Source organism: Salvelinus fontinalis, chromosome 1 (genome assembly GCF_029448725.1).
Source record: "Salvelinus fontinalis isolate EN_2023a chromosome 1, ASM2944872v1, whole genome shotgun sequence".
Lineage (NCBI taxonomy): Eukaryota > Metazoa > Chordata > Actinopteri > Salmoniformes > Salmonidae > Salvelinus > Salvelinus fontinalis.
Window position 1 is genome coordinate 74862298 of NC_074665.1, and position 23614 is coordinate 74885911.

At 42.3% G+C, this 23614-nt stretch overlaps 2 protein-coding genes across 4 annotated transcripts in view; one reads left to right on the top strand and one right to left on the bottom strand.

Annotated features, from left to right (window-relative positions):
• Positions 1 to 3899, bottom strand: part of LOC129861943 (protein shisa-9A-like) — a 121708-nt gene extending 117809 nt beyond the window's left edge. The window contains exons 1-2 of the mRNA XM_055933169.1: positions 2907 to 3899; positions 1974 to 2080 (exon numbers count right to left, since the gene is read on the bottom strand). Of these exons, the coding sequence (XP_055789144.1) occupies positions 1974 to 2080; positions 2907 to 3424 (625 nt within the window). The 5' untranslated portion in view covers positions 3425 to 3899. The remainder of the gene's footprint in view (positions 1 to 1973; positions 2081 to 2906) is intronic.
• A 3922-nt stretch (positions 3900 to 7821) lies between these two features.
• LOC129861959 (serine/threonine-protein phosphatase CPPED1-like) overlaps positions 7822 to 23614 on the top strand; it is a 39264-nt gene continuing 23471 nt past the window's right edge. The window contains exons 1-4 of one of the 3 annotated variants that reach the window (XM_055933208.1): positions 8146 to 8236; positions 11209 to 11335; positions 11646 to 11864; positions 23351 to 23523. In XM_055933208.1, coding sequence (XP_055789183.1) covers positions 11711 to 11864; positions 23351 to 23523 — 327 coding nt within the window. In that variant the 5' untranslated portion in view covers positions 8146 to 8236; positions 11209 to 11335; positions 11646 to 11710. The other 2 variants (XM_055933201.1, XM_055933193.1) reach the window with 2 other exon arrangements.

Genomic DNA, 23614 nt, shown 5'->3' on the forward strand with positions numbered 1-23614 from the left:
GTAAGGACACCTAAGATGGGATCTATTGATGTTGCCAGTAACAGGGTAATCTGGCCATAAGCTATAATCAATAGATGGTCTGCTCTAAAAATAGAATGTGATCAACAAGAGACGTACACAGTCGAACTGTGAACAGTAGTGTGTTTCACCTCAATCAGCATCTCACAAGATTTAGCTTCTCCCTTTAATTTATCTTCAAGATAAATACATCCACACTCCACATGAAGCGCACCACTTTTACCCCCCACCCCATCATCCCTCCATCCATACCTTTCTATGATAAATCCGTCTCATGGCTGATAGAGACCTCTAAACCAATACGGAGCCTCTCTGGGGATCTAATCAGATCACAGGGGTTAATAACATTCCACATGGTTACCTACAAGCCCTAAGACTAAAGGGTTCAGGGAGCAGGGTTTCACATCGCTAATAATCACTATTTCCCCAGCCAGGCCTCCCAGGTATTGAGTTAAGCACATCCCCACCCTCCTCTCTTTTTGCCCTCAGAACAGCCTCAATTGGTCGGGTCATGGACTCTACAGGGTGTCGAATGCGTTCCACAGGGATGCTGGCCCATGTTGACTCCAATACTTCCCACAGTTGGGTCAAGTTGGTTGGATGTCCTTTGGGTGGTGGACCATTCTTGATATATCCGGGAAACTGTTGAGAGTGAAAACCCCAGCAGCGTTGCAGTTCTTAACACAAACCGGTGCGCCTGGCACCTACTACCATACCCTGTTCAAAGGCACTTAAATCTTTTGTCTTGCCCATTCACCCTCTAAATGGCACACACACACAATACATGTCTCAATTGTCTCAAGGCTAAAAAATCATTCTTTAACCTGTCTCCTCCCCTTCATCTACACTGATTGAAGTGGATTTAACAAATTACATCAATAACTGATTATAGCTTTCACATTGATTCACCTGGTCAGTCTATGTCATGGAAAGAGTAGGAATTCCTAATGTTTTGTACACTCAGTGTACAGCCTTTTTTTAACCAGGAAAGGTCCCTTGAGGCTGAAACTTTCATTGCCAGGTAGACCTGGTACATCTGCCTTTTCGAAGCATCAGTGGCAGTTATTTATAGATATAAATCGATGACAGCAGAAACTAGCACCCCAGAAGACATTAGAGACAAAGGGCCCTACTTTAAAGTGATTAGAAGGAGAGCTGTTAGGAGCCCAGTACCACACCGGATGATAAGGTGTGTCAGTCTGATTGTGTTTGATAGAATCAAGAAAATAGGACAAATTCCACTGAGAACAGCACTGTCAGCTACACTCATGGTCTCAGTCAGAATGTCTTAAAATACATCCTTTCAAGTAGGAGGGGGCTTAGATGTGCCACTTGCTTCGTGTTGGGATCATTTTTCAATTTTTAGGTCGAAACACATCCAGTCACAAACGGGGGTGATATAATCATACTGGAATCAGAATCAGTAGTACAACAGCATGAGATGAGTATTAAATACTCCAGATTAAGACTCTTCTGTGTTTCTGAGTTGGTTGATCTGTGTTAAAATACAAAGCCCATAACTGTGGTTGCAGCCCACGGGACGCAATAGATGCCATTCACACTGCTGTGTTGTTCTCTCTCCTCTTCTCTCTCTTTATCTCTCCCCTCCTTTTTACACATCTTGAATCATGCAGGCATGGGACAAAAATAAAAGTGAATTATCACTGGATTTACAAAGCAGAAAGCAGTTTGTTTCCCTCCACATGAATACATCTAAGATTATAAAAAGAATGCCACATTTGAAACAAATAAACCTGGCTTTGATACATGGGCTACAACCTATACCCTGACAGAGACCAAATGCTTAATTGAGAGTCTGTGTACAATATGCAACCAGGCAACCTGCCCACATTATGTTTGCTATTGTCTGTTTGGGGCCTCCATGGCCAACCCTTCAGTCCACAACCATACCACCAAAAACCTCTGCCTATAGGGGCCAAAAGTGTGAAACTTACGGAGGTTGTTGGCCCTTGTGTCATAGTTCTGTGCGTGCATGCCGAGGGTGTCCTCCCCCTGGAACTGCTCACCTGGACAACCGACCTGTAACACACTCTGGACAGCCCTGTGTGAGAAAGATAGAACAAGAGAGATTGCCATTTACCCAGATGTAAAAAATAGCCAGACAGACAAAGAAATATGTCCTATGAAGAACTGTGCATAATGCTTGATTTCATGCCAACGCTGCACAGTTGTGTGCACAGAGCAGCTAGTTCAAGATGATCACATAATATCAAATATTGCATCTCTGCTTCCATATAAAGCAACATTTTCATATGAATTTGTTAATTTGACTGTTTGAGTGAGCGGGTTCCACATTAATTAGAAAAATATAAAATTCAGTGAATAAATTAGACATTTTCATAAAGAAGACGAATAGGACCTATTGATGCATTGTTAGAGAAGATCTCCAAATAAAGGAATAGCATGCGCATGTTGCGGAGCGGAGAGCATGTGGCTATCCACTGCAAGAGACACACGCCCCCGCGATCTCTGCGAATGAATCAGGCTAGCAGCCCACACAGGTGATGACATTATGCAATCTAGTCCAATTAATAAACTGTCGATGACAGCTACTTTCTATCCATTGAAGAAGCGTGTATTGTGCGCGTAAAAGTCATTGATTGGTTCATTTGTATTATAATGTTAACAAAAAACAAGTTTACATGATATCCTCGCTTTCTTATTTCAGCGACAACGCTATTAGAATGAGTTAGCCTATCGTAGTTTGCCAATATAAACCTGGCAAGCGTGAGGCTAGAACCCAAGAGTCAAATATTATTGTGGCGTGCGCTCTAGCCTACATGTGAGCACCAAGCAAGCTCTTTGAAAACATGCACAACAAAGAAGATCGCGGCGCGTTCAACAGTAGCAGAACCCCAGAAACCCACCTAGTCATATTCTCTCTCTGGGGTCGGTGCGCCTTTTCCAGGCCGAGTTTGGTGAATATCCCAACAAGTGCCATGATAGCCACTACTCCACAGATGATATACACGATTAAATTAGTTTTATCTTTGGTAGGGTCGTGCCGAAGGTCGTTTTTCTTAAACGGGGTTTGACCTGTCATCATCCACACCGGAGTGTCGTAGTTTTTACAGGTGCTCTGATCCAACCGCGAGGTCTTGTAGGAGCAGCAGAACCGAAAGCCACAGGTGCCGCAGCAGTACAGATAATCGCCCGTTTTACAAACGAACGGCGGGTCCCACTGGCCCATCACATCGTAGTACCCCCGGCACCTGTCCTCCGTGTGCGGGGGCTCCGAGAAGCCTGCACCCTCGTCCTCCCTGGATCCGTTGCACGTCGTCATCATGACAAAGCCCTCCAGTTGTCCTGGTTCTCCGTCCGCCTTGCAAACCAGCGCCATAACTTTGACCAACAAGTAACCCAGTATAAAGTATTTGCCCCTCATTGTGCTGTCCTTCCACCCCTTCCTTTCAGCTTCTCTAGCGCATATAAGAAGAGACTCGAAGAAGAAGAGCGCACAGTCTTGGTATTATTAAAAGTCCAGAAACATATATCCAATTTAAAGAACATTACCGTAACACTAATCCGTGTTGGTGAGCGTTTTCACGAATGTTCTCGTCATCCATGAAGGTATAGAAAATCATTCGGTTATTTTTTCAAAATTAAACGTTGAATGTATATGGATATTGTCCTCCTCAGAATTGTTCCTCAGAGCACAATCTCTCTACAGGTGTTATTAGAAAATTATTTCCATTACGTTATCAAAACTAGGCTACTTCAATTTTCAAACCCATCAGCGCGGTTGCACGCATTGGAGTCGGTGGAGATAGAACTGCACAAGCTATTTGAGCACGAGTGAGCAAATCAGACCTGAGATGGGAGAGAGCATGGTGCGCAAAGAGAGTAGGAGAGGAGAGGAGGGGAGGAGGAGGCATTCCAACGAAGAGAGAGAGATTACATTAATCTGTTGTTAAACATGACTGTGAATCTGTGACAGCCCAAAACGCACATTAGGAAATATGGGTCGAGTTGTGCTGCCGAGCAATTATTTTTTTCTCCTAATTTGTGCACGGACAAAATATGATCACGGATGCAGACATTCCGGTTATGGTAACTTCCAAATGAGATTAGAGAGAGCGTTATAGGGTGGTTGTTTTGCCAGCATGAGTAGCATAGGCTACACAATAAAAAAAAAATGGGTACGCTAATGAAATTAAGTAGGGTATATACTTCTATTCGCTGGATTGAATAATGGTCCACACATACAATGGTGTCGTTCCAAGCACAGTGTAATCATACCCAGAGACGTTTTTATATTCATCACTAAATGCTATTTTCTATGCCTGAAAAAAGTTCTGCCGATGTAGTCTTTTTCCTTTAGGAATTAATTCCCTTATATTGTATGTAATTCATATGTACCATAGGCTATCACATTCCACGCAATGTCTTTCACCTGATTAAAGTTCACCTCATCTTAAAAAAAAATACTGTGCAGAACCATGGTGGTCTATATTAGGGCAAATTAGCGTCTTTCTGGTCGAGCTGTCCATGGTGCTGAAATTATTTTTCTCAAAAAGTCGCACTGTCCATGGACCTGATAGCCAACTCCCCAACACTAAACCAGGCTAAATAAGTCGATGGGAGAAACCGACAGAGCTGGGGGAGACAGAAATAGCGTGTGCAAGAGCTAGTTTAGAATTATAATGAAGAAGTTCATACATGCTCTCGTGGTGATTGCCATTGGGATATATGCGGAGAAAGTCAAGATACAACCGCAGATGTAGCTACTGCTGTAAAACAAAAATGATGGTCAGTCCTATCTGGGGTCGTGGGACATCCCTACCCTAACCTTAACCCACAGAAGCTCTTACCAAGGATAATTTTGATATTTTATTTAACGTTTTAAGACCCCTTAAAGTATTAAAAATATATTTTTTAATATTTTTTGGGGGGGCTTTACCGCTATTAGCTCACACAAACGCATTGAATAACACGTGAATGACATGGAACAACTAAAAACATCTAAAGGAAGTTAGCTCTGAAGTGTCTGTCCTACATCTGAGAGCAGTGGAGATTTTAGCATGTAAATCTTGGTGGGGGAAAAAAAAAATATTTGGTATGGATGCCAGCAAAGCCACTACACAACACAACACTAAACAATACATTAATTGCACTATAATGGTGACAAACGGTGTCCACAAACTGTTAGGGCCTACATAAAGATGTCCCAACAGCAGTCCCAACACCTTACCACTGCTACACCTGGCTTTCAGCGGAGCCTTGTCTGGCAGCGAAACAATTCATTCAGCCTCATTTACTGCCTAATAAACATAGCTGATATAGCTGACTTGCTTAAACAAATGTGGTTTTTACTGACAATTGACAAACTATGCCATACAGGGACGACAAGCGGATAAGAGGCAATCTGTCATTTCGATTAAGACATTAATAAGCGAGCTAGGACGGGCGTAGTCAATATAACGATTTGTTCAGCACTTTTGAAATGTACAATGACAGAATTCAGAACATGGGCCGTTCTTACAGTGTTCTCCCTGTACACCAAGTCAGAACTGTAGGATAAATCAAGGAGGCCTATAAGCAGATACAGCAGATAAAGCAGATACAGCAGATTTCATATCAGAGAGAAATAATAATGAAAGCAACAATGAAAGCTTTTACAATATTCGATGATTACATTTCTCAAAAACAGGTTATAGTCTACATGTGCACCATCAAGTCAGAACAGTACGCAAAATTAAGAGGTGAAAATAGACCAAATTATTAGGGTGAGACACATGGGCTACTAACAGTTTACTACACAACATACACTTAGTACATACACTTTCTTAGCTACAGTATACATATCTCCCTGACATGCTACATAATTTATGCAGCAGCATACAAGACATTTTTGGACTCACCTTGTTGTGCTATGCTCACAGAAAGGTGGCGCGGCAGTCCTTCGTGGGCACATTTTGTCATCAAACTTCGTCAAAGTGAGATTCTCCGGATTTATAGTGATTTCAAGACAACTGGGAACCTGGGGGGAAAAAAAGTTTAATCATGATGATGTCAGTGATCTTCAGGTCGTAGCTCTAGAAAGAGGCCAGAGTTCCCAATTTACAATTCAGAGTTGGATGAAAGTTCAAAACATATTTTCCCAGTTGTAGCTCGTTTTTTCCTGAGATCCCAGTTGTCTTGAACTCACTAAAGTCAGATTTTGCAGTTCTGACTTAACAGTTGTTTTGAGCGCAGCACAAATCATGCTTGATTGACAGCATGGTCAATGTTGAATGTTTATCATTTTAAACTAGGAATATAGACCGTTAATCTTAGACTTGGGACCACACAGCCATTCCACTGAATAGCAGGCTAATGATTGTTTTGCAATGCTTGCAGTTAGCCACTGATTCCTTCCAAACCACTCAATGTTGAATTTGCGATTTCCAACTTGTTGTGTAATGTTTATGTCCAATAGTCAATGAGCACCGACACGTTTTATTTATAATTTCTCTTCATATGACAAGAATTATATAGGATTTGCCACTAGATTGTCGACTTGATTCATGATGATGACTGCTAGCTAAGATTTTGAAAGTATGACGTTGACATGATCAGTCCAATCAAAGCTACTGTATATATAATGGGATATGATGTCATTTTATCTGTGTCCAATGACCTTGAAACATATTGGATGGGCACTTCTAATGTAACTCTATGGCAGTACCCAAGGGGCTTAAATTTTTGAGCTCTAGACTAGGCAGTGACGTAGTGTCCCCATGAGTGACAAAACACTGAGCCAATCACGGCGCAACGCTCCGTATTTTCTGCTGGCTTGCCACAGCACCACAGAAAGCACTGAGCTAGACTGAAACACCTACATTTTGGAGCTGCCTTACTCAAGAAAACAAAAAATAGACCATGTTTGCTTTATTAAATCAATTATATATATATATATTACATCGTTTTTGAAAACTGATATGTGACACATATTAATGCCAAAATAACATGCAAAACAGACAAGCTCCAAAAAATATATAATTATTTACATTTTTGCTAAAAATGAGGGGCTCAAACAGGTGGAGCTCTGCCCCACATGCCCTGAATGACGGGTCGCCACTGTCTGAAAGATATAAGAAAGATCAGGAAACATTTTTTTACATGTATTTAACCCCATATTTTTGTCACTAAACAGTTTAAGCCATGTCTAAGCCTAAGGGTTCTACTAAGCTACATGGAATTGTTTTAACAATGTCATACAAAGGATCAATTTGCTAGTATCAAAAAAAAAAGAAAAAAGGATTTGATTCAACATTTTGTTTGGCCTTACTGCTATGAGCCCATACAAACGCATTGAATAACAGATTCACTACATGGGACAACAGATAACCCCCCCCCCCAAAAAAAAGAAAAAGAAAGATCAGGAAATATTTGTTATATTTTTATTTTTACGTGTATTTAACCCATTCTTTTTCTTTGTCACTAAACAGTCTCCATATATACTTCCATTAATTTGTTCGACTGGTACCGGGGGACCTTCAGACGAGTCTTGTGAGGCCCGTGGGCGTCCTAGAGCAAAGAAACATGTAAGTGTTCGTGCGAGTCTCACCTTTACACAGAGGGGTCATATTAGTGTTAAGCCCAAACTGTTTGGACGCTACAGACAGAAATCGGCAGATCGGCTGTACCGAGTTCAGACGAGTCCCAATACGCTTGTAGGGGTCGTAGAGTTTACCTAACCATTACGCTTACATAACCATGTTCAACTTCAAGGGGTAGGGACGTCCCAAGGATTCCGGATAGCACCGATCCAAAAGTTATATGCAGCCAGGCACAGATAATAGATAGCTAATGTAGTCGATTTAAGATGAGCGAGGAGTCTACGGGCTTAATCCAAAATGTGTTGCTTGTTTAATTATTTAATATGAATTGCATCATTCAAGTCACGAGTGTGTCGCGAAGTGGATGGGTTTATTGATCCCCTCGCCACTGTCTGGAAGTCACCCTCGTCAGCAACAAGGGGATGTTGTAGACATTTTAGAACTAGGCGGGGCTTCCGGCTTTACGTTTGGTCTTCACCGTACGTAACTAGCTACACGGATTAATCTCAAGATTCAGTTAATTATTGACAAAATAGGATCAACATCAAGCCATAAGAATACGAACGTTAACCTGTGAGGGACAAGTGAAGCCATGGCTGAAGCCGAGGATATTTTTCTTAGAGCTAAACAGCGGCGCTTCACTGGACTGACCGAAGGTAGCTAATGTTAGTTAGTTGGCTAGCTGTAGTTAGTTAACTGTACAGGCTGACTAACATCCATCTGTTTTAAAATGTTGTATTCCCGACTGGTTAATATAAAGGATACATAGTTACGAATATGAATGCTAAATTAACCCATCGAGTAACCCAACTAGCTAGCTATCTGTGCTACACGTGAACGACTTTCCCGAGACGTGTCATGTTGTTTACAAAAATTGCTGTTTAGCCTTTTGCCATTTACTCTGCTTTTCCGAGATGAGTGTCAGAACAACACTTCTCATCTGTTCGAATCTGCTCAGCTATAAACTAGCCTTTTCATCAATTCAGTCAAATAATACTTTCAACTCATGAAATATAGCTAGCCCTTGATTTTGAAGATTGATTTACAAATGCCTAACGTTAGCTGTAAATGTGAGTTGCATTATTGCCGTTTACCTTATCATAACCCCAAAACGCGTCTCTGCCCAAATGCAATGGCCTATTACACGTGTTATGTTGTATGGAAGACTTAGTAAACACATTATGAATACCTCAGTCTTTTTTTTATTTATTATATAGGCCTATTTTAGGATTGGCTGGTGATAGGAAATCAGTCACTGTCTATTGTAGACCTTTGACCAGTGAACCGACTGGGCTGAATGGCTCCATTTCTGGCCAAGCTTACAGACTGAGGAATTTGATTGTTTAACAACTAATCAGATTCACAGACGCTCTTCCTCTCACAGCCTAGCCCATTCATAGACACTAATAGCCCTTGATCATGTCACACAGTTCCATACATTACACATAAGTGATTGTGTAATGACTCCAACACCATCATTAAGTTTGCCGGTGACACAACAGTGGTAGGCCTGATCACCGACAATGACGAGACAGACTATAGGGAGGAGGTCAGAGACCTGACCGTCTGGTGCAAGGACAACAACCTCTCCCTCAACGTGATCAAGACAAAGGATTTGATTGTAGACTACAGGAATTGAAGAACTGAGCACGCCCCTATTCTCATGGACGGGGCTGTAGTGGAGCAGGTTGAGAGCTTCAAGTTCCTTGGCGTCCACATCACCAACAAACTAACATGGTCCAAGCACACCAAGACTGTTGTGATGAGGGCACGACAAAACCTATTCCCCCTCAGAAGGCTGAAAAGATTTGGCATGGGTCCTCAGATCCTCAGAAGGTTCTAAGATCCTCAGAAGGTTCTACAGCTGCACCATCGAGAGCATCGTGACGGGTTTCATCACTGCCTGGTATGGCAACAGCTTGGCCTCCGACCGCAAGGCACTACAGAGGGTAGTGCGTACGGCTCAGTACATCACCGGGGCCCAGCTTCCTGCCATCCAGGACAGGCGGTGTCAGAGGAAGGCCCTAAAAAATGTCAGACTCCAGCCACCTTTGCCATAGACTGTTCTCTCTGCTACCACACAGCAAGCAGTACAGGAGCGCCAAGTCTAGGTCCAAGAGGCTTCTAAACAGCTTCTACCCCCAAGCCATAAGACTCCTGAACATCTAATCAAATGGCTACCCAGATTATTTGCATTGCCCCCCCCCCCTTTTATGCTGCTGCTACTCTCTGATGTTATCTATGCATAGTCACTTTAATAACTCTACCTACATGTATAAAATTTGATTTGATTTGGACGAAGGACAAAGCAATTTGGACGAAGCAATCTGAACATTAACGTGTCTCTTGCTGTATGGTTTTGGAAGCATAAGGACCTTATCTTTCATATCAGAGAGAAATAATAATTAAGAAAAGGTTAAATTGATACACACCATGATAAAGTTAGGGTTAGTGTTCCCACACTGCCATGTCTCCATGTTACAGCACTTACGGAAGACAGACAGATGGAAGACAGAGATGAAAACCTGCGCTAATTAGCTATCGAGCGTGCTCGCACACGTGTGTAAGCGTAACTGGGTGGAAAGTGTAGTTCTTTGCTCGAGGCACACACAGCCATATGGATCTGTGCAAACCTGCTACAGTAAGTGTAACTTTTTAATTTGAAAGATTCTTTCTCGCTGATATGAGAGTTACGTTCTTTAAACTGTATTTCAAGCGATGATTGACGTTTCTAAATGTTAAAACATAGCTTCGGGATTGTAGTTCACATGGTCTCCCCCGGTAAGCAGCGTTTATAGCTGAGAACCCTTGGGATGAGGCAGAATTCCTTGGGTTCTCGAGAGCAACTCACAATTCTCATCTCTACAAACTTTTATGTTTTTCAGCACCACAAACGGATGGTGAAATGAATAGGTTTTTCTCTTCAAATGAGAATTCAACAAAAGTTCCATATTTCATTTTTAAATTCTTTTTTAAAGGCCCTCCACTTTAATCGTGAATTATGATTAGTATTGTTTGAATGCACCATCTGTCAGATGAGAAATCTCTCAGATTTCTGTTTGAAGTGAAGCTCGCTCAGCGCAGCCGCACAAAGCTGCGTGTACTTATCGGCTTTCATGGGAGCTTAGGCTACTCTTTTTCAATTCCTTTTTTAAAATAAATAGTTCACACAGCAGCGACTCCTGAGACACACACACTACTGTAAAGTTTGTGTTAACAAAGATACCAGGCTTTTTCTCAGAGAGAGTCAAAGCTAGGCTGGTGTAAAAGCCTTACAAATCATGTATGTCTCATGAGTCGGTAAAAAAGGGGGGGCTTAACCTTTTTAAATGTCTAGTTATGGGAGGAAACAGTTAGCCTGAAACCTGGCCATTTGCATGCAACAAGGGCAATCCGTTAAAAAGGATGTCAGATCTGTCTTAGGTCCTCCCTTCATGCTACTACTGGCACATCAAGTAGTCTTAAGGTGCAGCCTGCCTGCCTTGTATTTTTTTAATGAATATGAGAGTGATTATTGTAGGTTTACGGCACCAGTTACGCAATGTCCGGATTATGTTCAACACTTTGCAATCCACGCATCAACATCCATAGTTCTGTTAATATTTTTAAACCTTTTTCTTTGCTGAAGGGAAACAGGACTGACAACAACCATTACATTAGTGCAGGCTTTTTCTTCAGACCCAATACCAACACCAGATTCAACTAATCAAGAACCAATACTAACACACCAGATTCAACTAGTCAAGGGCTTGATGGTGAGAACAAAATCCTGCATCCCAGGGTCAATTTGTAAGAATACTGCTTTTAGGACTAACTTCAGCATGACTTTCATAAATAGAGACACCCGTTGCAATAAAGTATAGTGCATTCGTACCCCTTCACTTTTTCCACATTTGTGTGTAGATTGAGGAGGGGAAAAAACGATTGAATCCATTTTAGAATAAGGCTGTAACATAATATTTGGAAAAAGTGAAGGGTTCTGAATACTTTCCACTGTATATTGATTCTATATTTTATCCCATGTCCCTGGCATGACTCTCCCCTGAACACCACCTACCTTCCCAGATGAACAGAAGGAATGGAGAGGCCCGTTCTGCTTCATCCAGGCTGCAGATCCCCAGCTGGGTCTGATGAAGACCTGGAGGCAGGGGGACTGTGACGGAGGAGGGGACGAGTGGACCGATGAGGTCCAGCTGACCCAGCAGGCTGTGGAGGCCGTCAACAAGCTGAGCCCCAGGCCTAAGTTTATGGTGCTGTGTGGGGACCTGGTTCATGCCATGCCAAGTAAGCCAATGTTCAAAAGAAACACACCTGAGCCTTAACAGGTGTAAACATGAGGATATTACCTGTATTCATATGGTAGACATACTGTGTAGAAGAGAGCAGTCCAGTCATGCTTTGACAATGACGGGATCCTTTTTGTGTACTGTCCTCAACGTGATGCCGCCATTTGTATTCAGAACGACAATTGGGAATGGAAGAGTCAAGTCAAAGATTTTTATAACTAAACCAAGATAGACCACAGCCTGTCGTTTCAAATGGGAATGAATGAGCCATAGTGGGCCGAACAAGCAATTAGGTAGGCAGAGCCAAGCAGGAGCTAGCGAGATCCTATTGGCGCATTCTAGCATTAATTTGCATATTTCCTTTGGGGAACGCTACTCCGTGAAGTGCGCGTGTGCAATAACTCAAATCACCTTTGCACTCCTTCTAAACAATGCAACGGGTAAAGTCTACAAAACTTTGTCCACTGTTCGTAACAGATTGTAGTTTTGGGAACAGAGAACTGTATTGTGATCAAATGTTTAATCGATGAGTAAATTAGCAGAATGTCTATTAGAATCCATCTCGTTCCATCTTCTCCCACTGCCGGCCACTGGGCTTCCTCTCACTACCATATTTTGTATAAATGTGAAGCATCTGGTGAAATATGTCTCTTTGTTCTATCTGTGCTATAGTTTTGCTACGGCAGATTTCATTGCAGCCGTGTGACCATAACAGTTCAATGTCAAGCAGCGATGTAGATGCACTGTAATTGACATTCTGATAGATCAGTGTGAAGGTCTCTGATATTCCATGGGTCTATAAAGGGAATGGAATATGACTGTTATATAATGATACATTGATTCTCGTTCCCCACTGAGATTATTCTGATTTAATTTATGCACTCTTGAGAACGTTAGAGGGTTTGGAATTGTTACAGAATGTTCTATGAGATGCAGAAGAATGAGCCGTCTCTTGATACCGGCGGACTTTGTAAACTCCCGCTACCGTCTCTGTGCAATGTTTTATCAAAAATCTATGAATGAAGTGTATGCCTCTAAGCCATTTTTCACACAATGGTAGATCTTGGAAAATTAATGAGTTTTATCTACTCAAATAGATCTGAGGCTGGCTTAGCACAGCAGAGATTTGTCGGGCCTTAAGGAAAACTTACCTCCCATTTGTCAGTGTAAGAAAAAAGGCCCAAAACCCCATCCTTTCCTGTGTGGTTTTAAAGAGGAGGATAAGTGGGAGAGGTATGCCTGAAAGGAGTTAGTTGGAAGCAGATGCTGGTGGTGAATGCAATTTCAGTGAGGGGCTATAGCTTGGTGAGTGTTTGACAGCCAGCTGACTAATTTGATAACAGGGTAAGAGGAATCGGCAGGCTAGACCCACTGCAGAGATAATATTGTTGCGCGCCAAAGTGCTGAGTAACAACAGAACTACCTTTTATTACAATTAAGGGCCGTGGGGGGCCTTGCCTTCCAGGGGTATGTCTGTGGCTCTGACGTGCATCTGCAGGAGACAGCAGGCGTGCCTGTCTGTCTGTCCAGCTGTGCTGTATACAGTGCATTCGGAAAGTATTCAGACCTCTTGACTTTTTCCAGATTTTGTTACGTTACAGCCTTATTCTAAAATTAATTAAATAGTTTTTTTCCCTCAATCTACACACATTACCCAAGTAGGGTTGCACATTTTGGGGAATTTTCAGAGGTGGGAACTTTCCGTGGGAATTAACGGAAATATATGCAAATTAATATTAATACCATTTAATGTATATGTTTTTGTCATTGGATATATTTACCATATCATATGGAGACAGAAACATAAACCTTTTACCTTATCATAAATAGACATAATTGCAAGTGATTAAATCCTTCCAATGGAAATAAAAAAAACTATTTAGTTACGAATTTAACTTTAATTAAATGAGTTGACTCTTCACATGGGATGATTTCACTGAACAAAAGAAAGGGAATATTGAATGATCCCCAATGATCCATCGCATCTCCCAAAAATGTTTTCAACATACTGTATTTTATGTTTTTGATAAAAGTTCTGCATTTTCTTCATGAGTAGTACGTGACCCTAGGGTGGCAACACATGTATTCTAAATTATTTCAATGGGTCTTTCTCCATTCTGATTGCTTTATACTGTCAATTCAACTTAAAACTAAAATAATTTCCTGCATTTACATCAATTTCTGCATTTCCTGCACTCATTTGAGATCATTTCCACACTGCCACTATATGGGCAAAAAAACTAGGCCTTATTTTTAACCAAATGTTGCAATTACGATTTAGATCAAAACACTTGGGTGAACTTTTGGAATCATAAAAATATGATGTTTATTATAATTCTATAGTTAGAATATAAATAATACTGGGCACTTTGAATACAGTTTTACATGACAAAGAATGAAAATGCCATGAACGAGTTATTGTGACAGGGTAGGAACCAAAGTTATCTTCAGTGTTTGCTAGGGGACCCTATAATCTTTGGCTACATTAAAATCTTTAGTCATGTAGCCAACATATTCATGCTTTGCCCAATCCTCATTTATTTAGAAGATACTGTTGCACAAACAACATGCTGATTTAGGCCTCCACCAGCACTGGTATCAGGCTGTATTAGCTAGCTACGTTTGCTCTGACTCAGTACTTTTATTTAGTTAGCCAGTTAACTAGCGATTAGCATTAGCATTAGCAAGTTAAGCTAACCCGATTTAGCTTAACTTGTTAAGAAAATACAAACTAGCTGTTTGCAGATGTAAGAAACACAAACTAGTATTGGCATTGACCATGCAGAGTGAACGAAAGTGTCTTGTGGTCAAGCAAGAACAAATGCGCTCCTTGAGTGACGGGGTGGGACTAGGTCTGTGTGTAAAGTGGCACGGAGAGGGATGACTCAAGTAACTATACAAATGGACGTTACACACGGAGTATCACATTTAACAAACCAAACATTCAAATACTTTTAACTCCTAATGGCTGGGGGGCAGTATTGAGTAGCTTGGAGGAATAAGGTGCCCAGAGTAAACTGCCTGCTACTCAGGCCTAGAAGCTAAGATATGCATACTATTAGTACATTTGGATAGAAAACACTCTGAAGTTTCTAAAACTGTTTGAATGATGTCTGTGAGTATAACAGAACTCATATGGCAGGCAAAACCTGAGAAAAAAATCCAACCAGGAAGTGGGAAATCTGAGGTTTGTAGGTTTTCAAGTCTTTGCCTATCCAATATACAGTATAAAATTTGGTCCGATTGCACTTCCTAAGGCTTCCACTAGATGTCATCAGTCTTTAGAACCTTGTTTCAGGCTTCTACTGTGAAGGGGGAGCGAATAAGAGCTGTTTGACTAAGAGGTCTGGCAGAATGCCATGAGCTAAGTCATCCGTGAGAGTGAGCTGTGTTCCTTTTCATTTCTAAAGACAAAGGAATTGTCCGGTTGGAATATTATTGAAGATTTATAATAAAAACATCCTAAAGATTGATTCTATACATCGTTTGACATGTTTCTACGAACTGTAATGGAACTTTTTGACTTTTCGTCTGGACTAAGTGCCTGCGCCTCGTGAATTTGGATTTGTGAACTAAACGCGCAAACAAAAAGGAGGTATTTGGACATAAATGATGGACTTTATCGAACAAAACAAACATTTATTGTGGAACTGGGATTCCTGGGAGTGCATTCTGATGAAGATCATCAAAGGTAAGTGAATATTTATAATGCTATTTCTGACTTCTGTTGACTCTACAACATGGCGGGTATCTGTATGGCTTGTTTTGGTGCCTGAGCGCTGTACTCAGATTATTGCATGGTGTGCTTTTTCTGTAAAGCTTTTTTGAAATCTGACACAGCGGTTGCATTAAGGAGAAGTATATCTTTAATTCCATGCATAACACTTGTATTATCAAATCAAATTTTATTTGTCACATACACATGGTTAGCAGATGTTAATGCGAGTGTAGCGAAATGCTTGTGCTTCTAGTTCCGACAATGCAGTAATAACCAACGAGTAATCTAACCTAACAACCACAACCTTATCCACACAAGTGTAAAGGGATGAAGAATATGTACATAAAAATATATGAATGATAAAATAAAGCATGTCTGGTTGGAGGGGTGTATGCTGGGCGACGAACATTCAGAAATCTCTTCCAGTACACATTGCCTGTGAGCATTAGGTGAACTAGTTGCATACACAGCTCGAGCAAGACATTCATCAGCATTTCTCTGACTACATGTTCCTCCATTGAGTCAAAAAAAACCTTCTGATTCCAGGAGGACCATGAGCTGTTGCTATCGATAGTGTTTGATTCATCATTTTCACCTCAAATAGAAGTAGAGGGACTTTTGTCAGAGGTTGCTTGTTTTGAGCCCTGAGACTTGGCCAGATGATTCTGCATCTTTGTTGCATTTTTCCCATATGATTTGGCGCAGTATTTGCAAATGTACACAGCATTTCCTTCTACATTAGCTGCAATGAAATGTCTCCACACATCAGATAGTGCCTGTTGCATTTTCCTGTAAAGATTAGAAGAAGAAAAATAATACAATTCCATGTACAGATAAATAGTTAAGCAGTTAGATTAAACAACTCCTTTGTAAGATAAAGGTTTTAAAATTAAACATGTGTGGAAACAGGTGAATTAACACTCCGCAGTTGGCAGGCTCAAGCTAGCTAAAAACCACATAGTAGCAAAAACAAACTAGCAGAGATTGTTATAAATTATTTAAACACACTTTGCTGTAGGCTACTATTTACTAGTTAACAAAAAAATTATGTATGTCATGTATGTATATTCACCCCACCCTGTATTGTAATCAAAACTTACCAGAAAGCATGTAGTCCTTGGCTCAGACGGTGTAGTAGTGTGGGCTCAATAGCATCTCATTAGTGTGCAAGATCTTGAGAATCAGTTGTACATGTGATGGAAGAATGCACTGTGCATGCAGAGGGTTGCAATTCCATTGAATTGGGGATAGTTTAACCAAAATATGCCACAAGACCTAGGATTGCCTTATGTGTATGCAACAAAAAAGGTTCACTGTTATAAGCTAACTTATAAGCTAACCTCCCGGGTGGCGCAGTGGTCTAGTGGTCTAGCTGCGCCACCAGAGTCTCTGGGTTCACGCCCAGGCTCTGTTGCAGCCGGCCGCAACCGGGAGGTCCATGGGGCGACGCACAATTGGCATAGCGTCGTCCGGGTTAGGGAGGGTTTGGCCGGTAGGGATATCCTTGTCTCAGTATGTAAAATGTAATAAAATGTAGGCACTCTACTGTAAGTCGCTCTGGATAAGAGCGTCTGCTAAATGACTAAAATGTAATGATGTAATGTTTTGAGGAATTTAAGCTAAATTTCCAGATATTTCCTGGAAAGTTTCTGACCCTTTTTTTTGCAACCCTAATGACAAAGCAAATGTATATATATATATATATATATATATATATATATATATATATATATATATATATATTTTAAAACGGAAATATCACAATTTTTATTTTTTTATTTTGCCTTTTATTTAACCAGGTAGGCCAGTTGAGAACATGTTCTCATTTACAACTGCGACCTATTCAGACCCTTATTGAGTACTTTGTATTCCGACCCTTTACTAAGTACTTTGTTGAAGCACCTTAGGCAGCGATTACAGCCTTTAGTATGACGCTGCAAGCTTGGCACACCTGTATTTGGGGAGTTTCTCCTTCCCTTCTCTGCAGATCCTCTCAAGCTCTGTCAGGTTGGATACGGAGCGTTGCTGCACAGCTATTTTCAGGTCTCTCCAGAGACGTTAGATCGGGTTCAACTCTGGGCTCAGCATGATGCTGTCACCACCTCCCTGACAAAGGAAAAGTCTTTGTGGTTCAAAACTTCTTCCATTTAAGAATGATGGAGGCCACTGTGGGGGACCTTCAATGCTCCAGACATTTTTTTGGTACCATTCCCCAGATATGTGCCTCAACACAATCCTGTCTCGGAGCTCTACAGACAATTCCTTCGACCTCATGACTTGGTTTTTGCTCTGACGTGCACTGTCAACTGTGGGACCTTATATAGACAGGTGTGTGCCTTTTCAAATCATGTCCAATCAATTTAATTTACCACAGGATGACTCCAAGTTGTAGAAACATCTCAAGGATGTTCAATGGAAACAGGTTGCACCTGAGCTCAATTTCTAATCTCATAGCAAAGGGTATGAATACTTATGTAAATAAGGTTTTTCTGTTTATATTTTAATACATTTGCAAAAATTTCTACCGACCTGTTTTTGCTTTGTCATTATGGGGTATTTGTGTGTGTGTGTGTAGATTGAGGGAATTTAATACATTTATGAATAATGCTTTAACGTAACAAAGTGGAAAAAGTCAAAGGGTCTGAATAGTTTCTGAATGCACTGTACATGTCTGATAGCCTAGTTATAAGGAACATGATTTTTTTATGGCTATATAAAAGGTATAATTTGTATTGTATTTTGCACAATGCACATTTAGCTTAATGACGAGGGCCAAATCCTACCTCTGCTTACATAACACATGTTGTGCCAAACTGAAACAGCAGGGGTGTCCTCAGCCCACTCCCTATCTCATTTCGTCCATGCTTAGTAATAATGACTACGAATTTGCCTTGTGCGTTCTGCTCATGAACACCATAATGGACACATTTCTACATTTAAAATGCATTCCTCACCTGCACAATCCTTAGTGCCCAGTGTCTCTTCTCAGTTTAATCCGGGCACGATTCCCTCTCATTCCACCTAGTCCCTCCCTCCCTGATCAGTTGCATTTATAGGTCACTGCGAGATCAGCGGTCCCTACCAAACACCCAGTGATAGTCTAACCGCAGGGTTTGGGAACATTCTAAATGGCCTGCCGTCTCTCCTCGTTACCGTCAAGCAGCCTGAGCAGGTTGTGTGTGCCAGACGCATTACACGCCACGTCTGTCAGATGCACAGTTGTTTCTACAGCGCCCACTGCCAGGGGGGTATCACCAGGCAATGCTGCCTAACTGACATTTGATTTACACCTAAACTGTTTGTGTTTATTTACAAAGAGTATAAAACTGTTGCTGGCCAGAGGATTGTCAACAAACAGGGCTGTCAGGGACAGACAAGAAATTGGCCCCAACTGTGTTTTGGCTGGTGTCTCTTTGTTCTTCTTGAGTAAACATCTCCCATCTCAACTTGTTTGGATCCCTCTCTCTATTGTGTGAAAACACGTATCTTATTTCTCTCCAAATGAATTTGTCCAAAATAATGATTTAAATTTGTGCTGTGTAAAAAGGGGTGCAGGATGGTGCTGTGTAAAAAGGGTGGGCCGGTATTCGATGGGTAGGCATCGCAGTGTGCAGGCTATTTGTTGATACCTCCATCATCATGAAAGGAGAGAGGCTACATTTATACATTTAAGTTCTCTACTTGTATCCTTCAATCCTGTACATTATCACTGTAGTGATCAGGATAACACGGGGCCTTGAAGGACTCGGCGACTGACGGTTTGATCGACCATCACCTTTGTTAACCACCTGTTGTGAACCACAAGGCTCCATGCTGGGCCCAATTAAAATGCCCATCCCTGACCACAATCCACAAAAAGCAGCTGTCAGAGGGAACATATTCCCACGGAACGCTGTCACCATCCCATCCGTGCTGCTGTTATTGACAGATCTCTCTGTGATCCCATCCCACTGACAAGGACTTCCCCTTCACAGAGACTCATAGAGACCAAGGAGCCGTGAAACGTTCAGAGGACAGATGATTAGAGCAACGTGATGGACTTAACACACTCCTAATGAGCACTACAAAGGATTCCAGGGACGTCCTGAGGGGTTTGTTTGTGGGCGAAGAGAGCCAACAAACAGGGGAAGGTGAAAGTGAGGTTATGCTGAGTTTCCATTGAGGATTTACCACAGTGTTTTACCCAAAAGACAGAGCCATGCCGCACTGGGCCATGGCTCTGGCGGACCTGCTCTAACTTGGAGCCATGCCAAGGCCCTGGGTAGTTTTCGCGCTGGCATCTACACATAACAACGGCTAATTGCACACTTTAACACCTTGCCACAAAACCTTGAATGATGCAGAGGTTGTTGATTCTGCCCGCCACAAGTCTTTAGTGTTACACTCCTGATGGAAGCACAATAACACTAGAGCTTACATTAACATAAAACACTGGTGACACACTGGGGTGGGGGTATGTCTTAGTGGAAAAACACCTAGTCCCCCTCCACCCATCTGAAGGCCCCCTAATTTCTGTTGAAGGCAGATAAAGTGGGACTCTGGGTGGAATCGAGCAGCAGCAGAACATAATTTGGAGGGGAGAGAGAGTGGAGAAATCAGGCTCTGTGAGAAGGCATAGTGTGTGTGTGTGAGTGTAGTGTACTGTGTGTGAGTGTGTTTTGCTGATGGGGACTTCCAATAGGAAAAGCTTCTGAGGGGTTTGGGGACAGGAGAGAGGAGACCATGTAGGGGAGATGTGTTTCAGAACCACCACCAGAAAGAGTTAGCCTATATACAGTGTGATATGGATGCATAGCCTATATACAGTGTGATATGGATGCATAGCCTATATACAGTCTGATATGGATGCATAGCCTATATACAGTCTGATATGGATGCATAGCCTATATACAGTCTGATATGGATGCATAGCCTATATACAGTGTGATATGGATGCATAGCCTATATACAGTGTGATATGGATGCATAGCCTATATACAGTGTGATATGGATGCATAGCCTATATACAGTGTGATATGGATGCATAGCCCATATACAGTCTGATATGGATGCATAGCCTATATACAGTCTGATATGGATGCATAGCCTATATACAGTCTGATATGGATGCATAGCCTATATACAGTCTGATATGGATGCATAGCCTATATACAGTCTGATATGGATGCATAGCCTATATACAGTCTCATATGGATGCATAGCCTATATACAGTCTCATATGGATGCATAGCCTATATACAGTCTGATATGGATGCATAGCCTATATACAGTGTGATATGGATGCATAGCCTATATACAGTGTGATATGGATGCATAGCCTATATACAGTCTGATATGGATGCATAGCCTATATACAGTCTGATATGGATGCATAGCCCATATACAGTCTGATATGGATGCATAGCCTATATACAGTCTGATATGGATGCATAGCCTATATACAGTGTGATATGGATGCATAGCCTATATACAGTGTGATATGGATGCATAGCCTATATACAGTCTGATATGGATGCATAGCCTATATACAGTCTGATATGGATGCATAGCCCATATACAGTCTGATATGGATGCATAGCCTATATACAGTCTGATATGGATGCATAGCCTATATACAGTCTGATATGGATGCATAGCTAGACTGAAGCTAGAGAACCATTCCGTCTCCTAAATGCTTGAGCCAAGGATGTGGTATACAGCTAAGTACAGGACTATAGTCTCCTTAGCAAAGGCACATGGGAATGTGTTTATCCAAACCTGTCAAAATCCTCTTTCTCAGCTATGCTCTGAACCCAGCTCAGTCTAGCTCAGCCCATTAAATTGTGCCTTTCGCTGTCTAACTAAAATTACCTTAACATTGTAATAAATCGTCACTTTAAGGTCAGAGATTGTAGCAGGCTAGGTGAATGAAAGTCAGCATTGCAGTGAGACGTGGTTACAGTTTAACTGCAGTCAGTGTTTTAATGGGGTTGTGTCTACAGAAATCACAGATAGCCATGTTTCATTCATCTCAGTTTAAGTGTCCCAAATCCAGATTGATGAGGTATAACGGTAGCAGGGCAGGGGCTGGAGCATGGCTGGGGCTGGAGTAGGGCTGGAGATGGGGCTGGCGCAGGGCTGTACTGGAGCAGGGCTGGTGATTCATGGAAGTGTCATAGCAGCTAATTGCTGTATGGTGTAGTGTGGTTGATCTAACAACAGTAGCCTGCGCGGCGCGGCAGCGGCTCTAACAACAGTAGCCTGCGCGGCGCGGCAGCGGCTCTAACAACAGTAGCCTGCGCGGCGCGGCAGCGGCTCTAACAACAGTAGCCTGCGCGGCGCGGCAGCGGCTCTAACAACAGTAGCCTGCGCGGCGCGGCAGCGGCTCTAACAACAGTAGCCTTCGCGGCGCGGCAGCAGCTCTAACAACAGTAGCCTGCACGGTGCGGTAGCGGCTCTAACAACAGTAGCCTGCGTGGCGCGGCAGCGGCTCTAACAACAGTAGCCTGCGCGGCGTTGGCTCTAACAACAGTAGCCTGCGCGGCAGCAGCTCTAACAACAGTAGCCTGCACGGTGCGGTAGCGGCTCTAACAACAGTAGCCTGCGTGGCGCGGCAGCGGCTCTAACAACAGTAGCCTGCGCGGCGTTGGCTCTAACAACAGTAGCCTGCGCGGCGCGGCGGCGGCTCTAACAACAGTAGCCTGCACGGTGCGGTAGCGGCTCTAACAACAGTAGCCTGCGCGGCATTGGCTCTAACAACAGTAGCCTGCGCGGCGCGGCGGCGGCTCTAACAACAGTAGCCTGCACGGTGCGGTAGCGGCTCTAACAACAGTAGCCTGCGTGGCGCGGCAGCGGCTCTAACAACAGTAGCCTGCGCGGCGTTGGCTCTAACAACAGTAGCCTGCGCGGCGCGGCGGCGGCTCTAACAACAGTAGCCTGCGCGGCGCGGCGGCGGCTCTAACAACAGTAGCCTATCTGTGTCTGTAGGCGAGGCCTCCTTTTTTACAACTGTAATATTGTTTTAAAGATTGATTTAAGAGGACTTATGAAAAATTGATTTGCCAATAGCTAATATTCTAAAAAGTGAAACTCATATGAAAGCCTGAGATCAGACTCCATTTATTGTCCATTTGTTCACAGCAGTAGTCAGTTGACCTCTCTTGATTGTTATTCTTTTTTACCTGATTGATTTTGTTGCTGTTTACGATTTAACGTTCCTCTGATTTTAAATTATGTTATTGTATCGTAACTACTGGTCCAGATGGCTCTGGTTTATTCTCCCACACTAGTCATCAGAGGATTGCCTGCTCGTCCAGTCCCTTAAACAGGACATATGGGCTGATTGGGCTCCCCACCCCACTGGGTTTTTATCTTGTTTTATTTTCTCTCGTTCAAACACACTTCGTTTTGTCAGAAATACTCGTCTTATGAAACCAACCCTGTCCAAACTTCTATCTCCAAAAGTAGGGCAGTAAAATAATTACTTAAATGAAAAAATAAAAACCTGAAGAAAGGAAGGCATGAAATACTTTGCTATGCATTAATGGGTTTGTTTGATACACATTGTAAATTATAAATGGACTCATTGTACTCTTTCTCCTTACTTTATTAAGAGTGGTTAAATTTCTCCGTTTTCATTTTGTATCCTCTTTGTGTGGACGGTAATGAATAATGTGAATAGGCAGGGATAATAATGTCCATCCAAACTTTAAATGGAAAAAAACCTGGGAATTTCAAACTAAATGTTACCACTGTTCCAGTGATTGTGTCCTCTCTCCCCCATACAGGCACCCAGTACCGGGAGGGGCAGGAGCGGGACTTGAAGGTGGCTCTGAGGGGCACAGACCCCTCCATCCCTCTGGTGTTTGTCAGTGGTAACCATGACCTGGGTAACACACCCACCCCGGAGACTGTAGCCCAGTTCTGCAACGCCTGGGGAGATGACTACTTCAGCTTCTGGGTGGGTGGCTAGAGTGAGATGAAAACTTACTGTAGATGTGGATTGTACAAAACCCTTTAAGTTCCTTATATAAACACTGATCCTTGGAGCT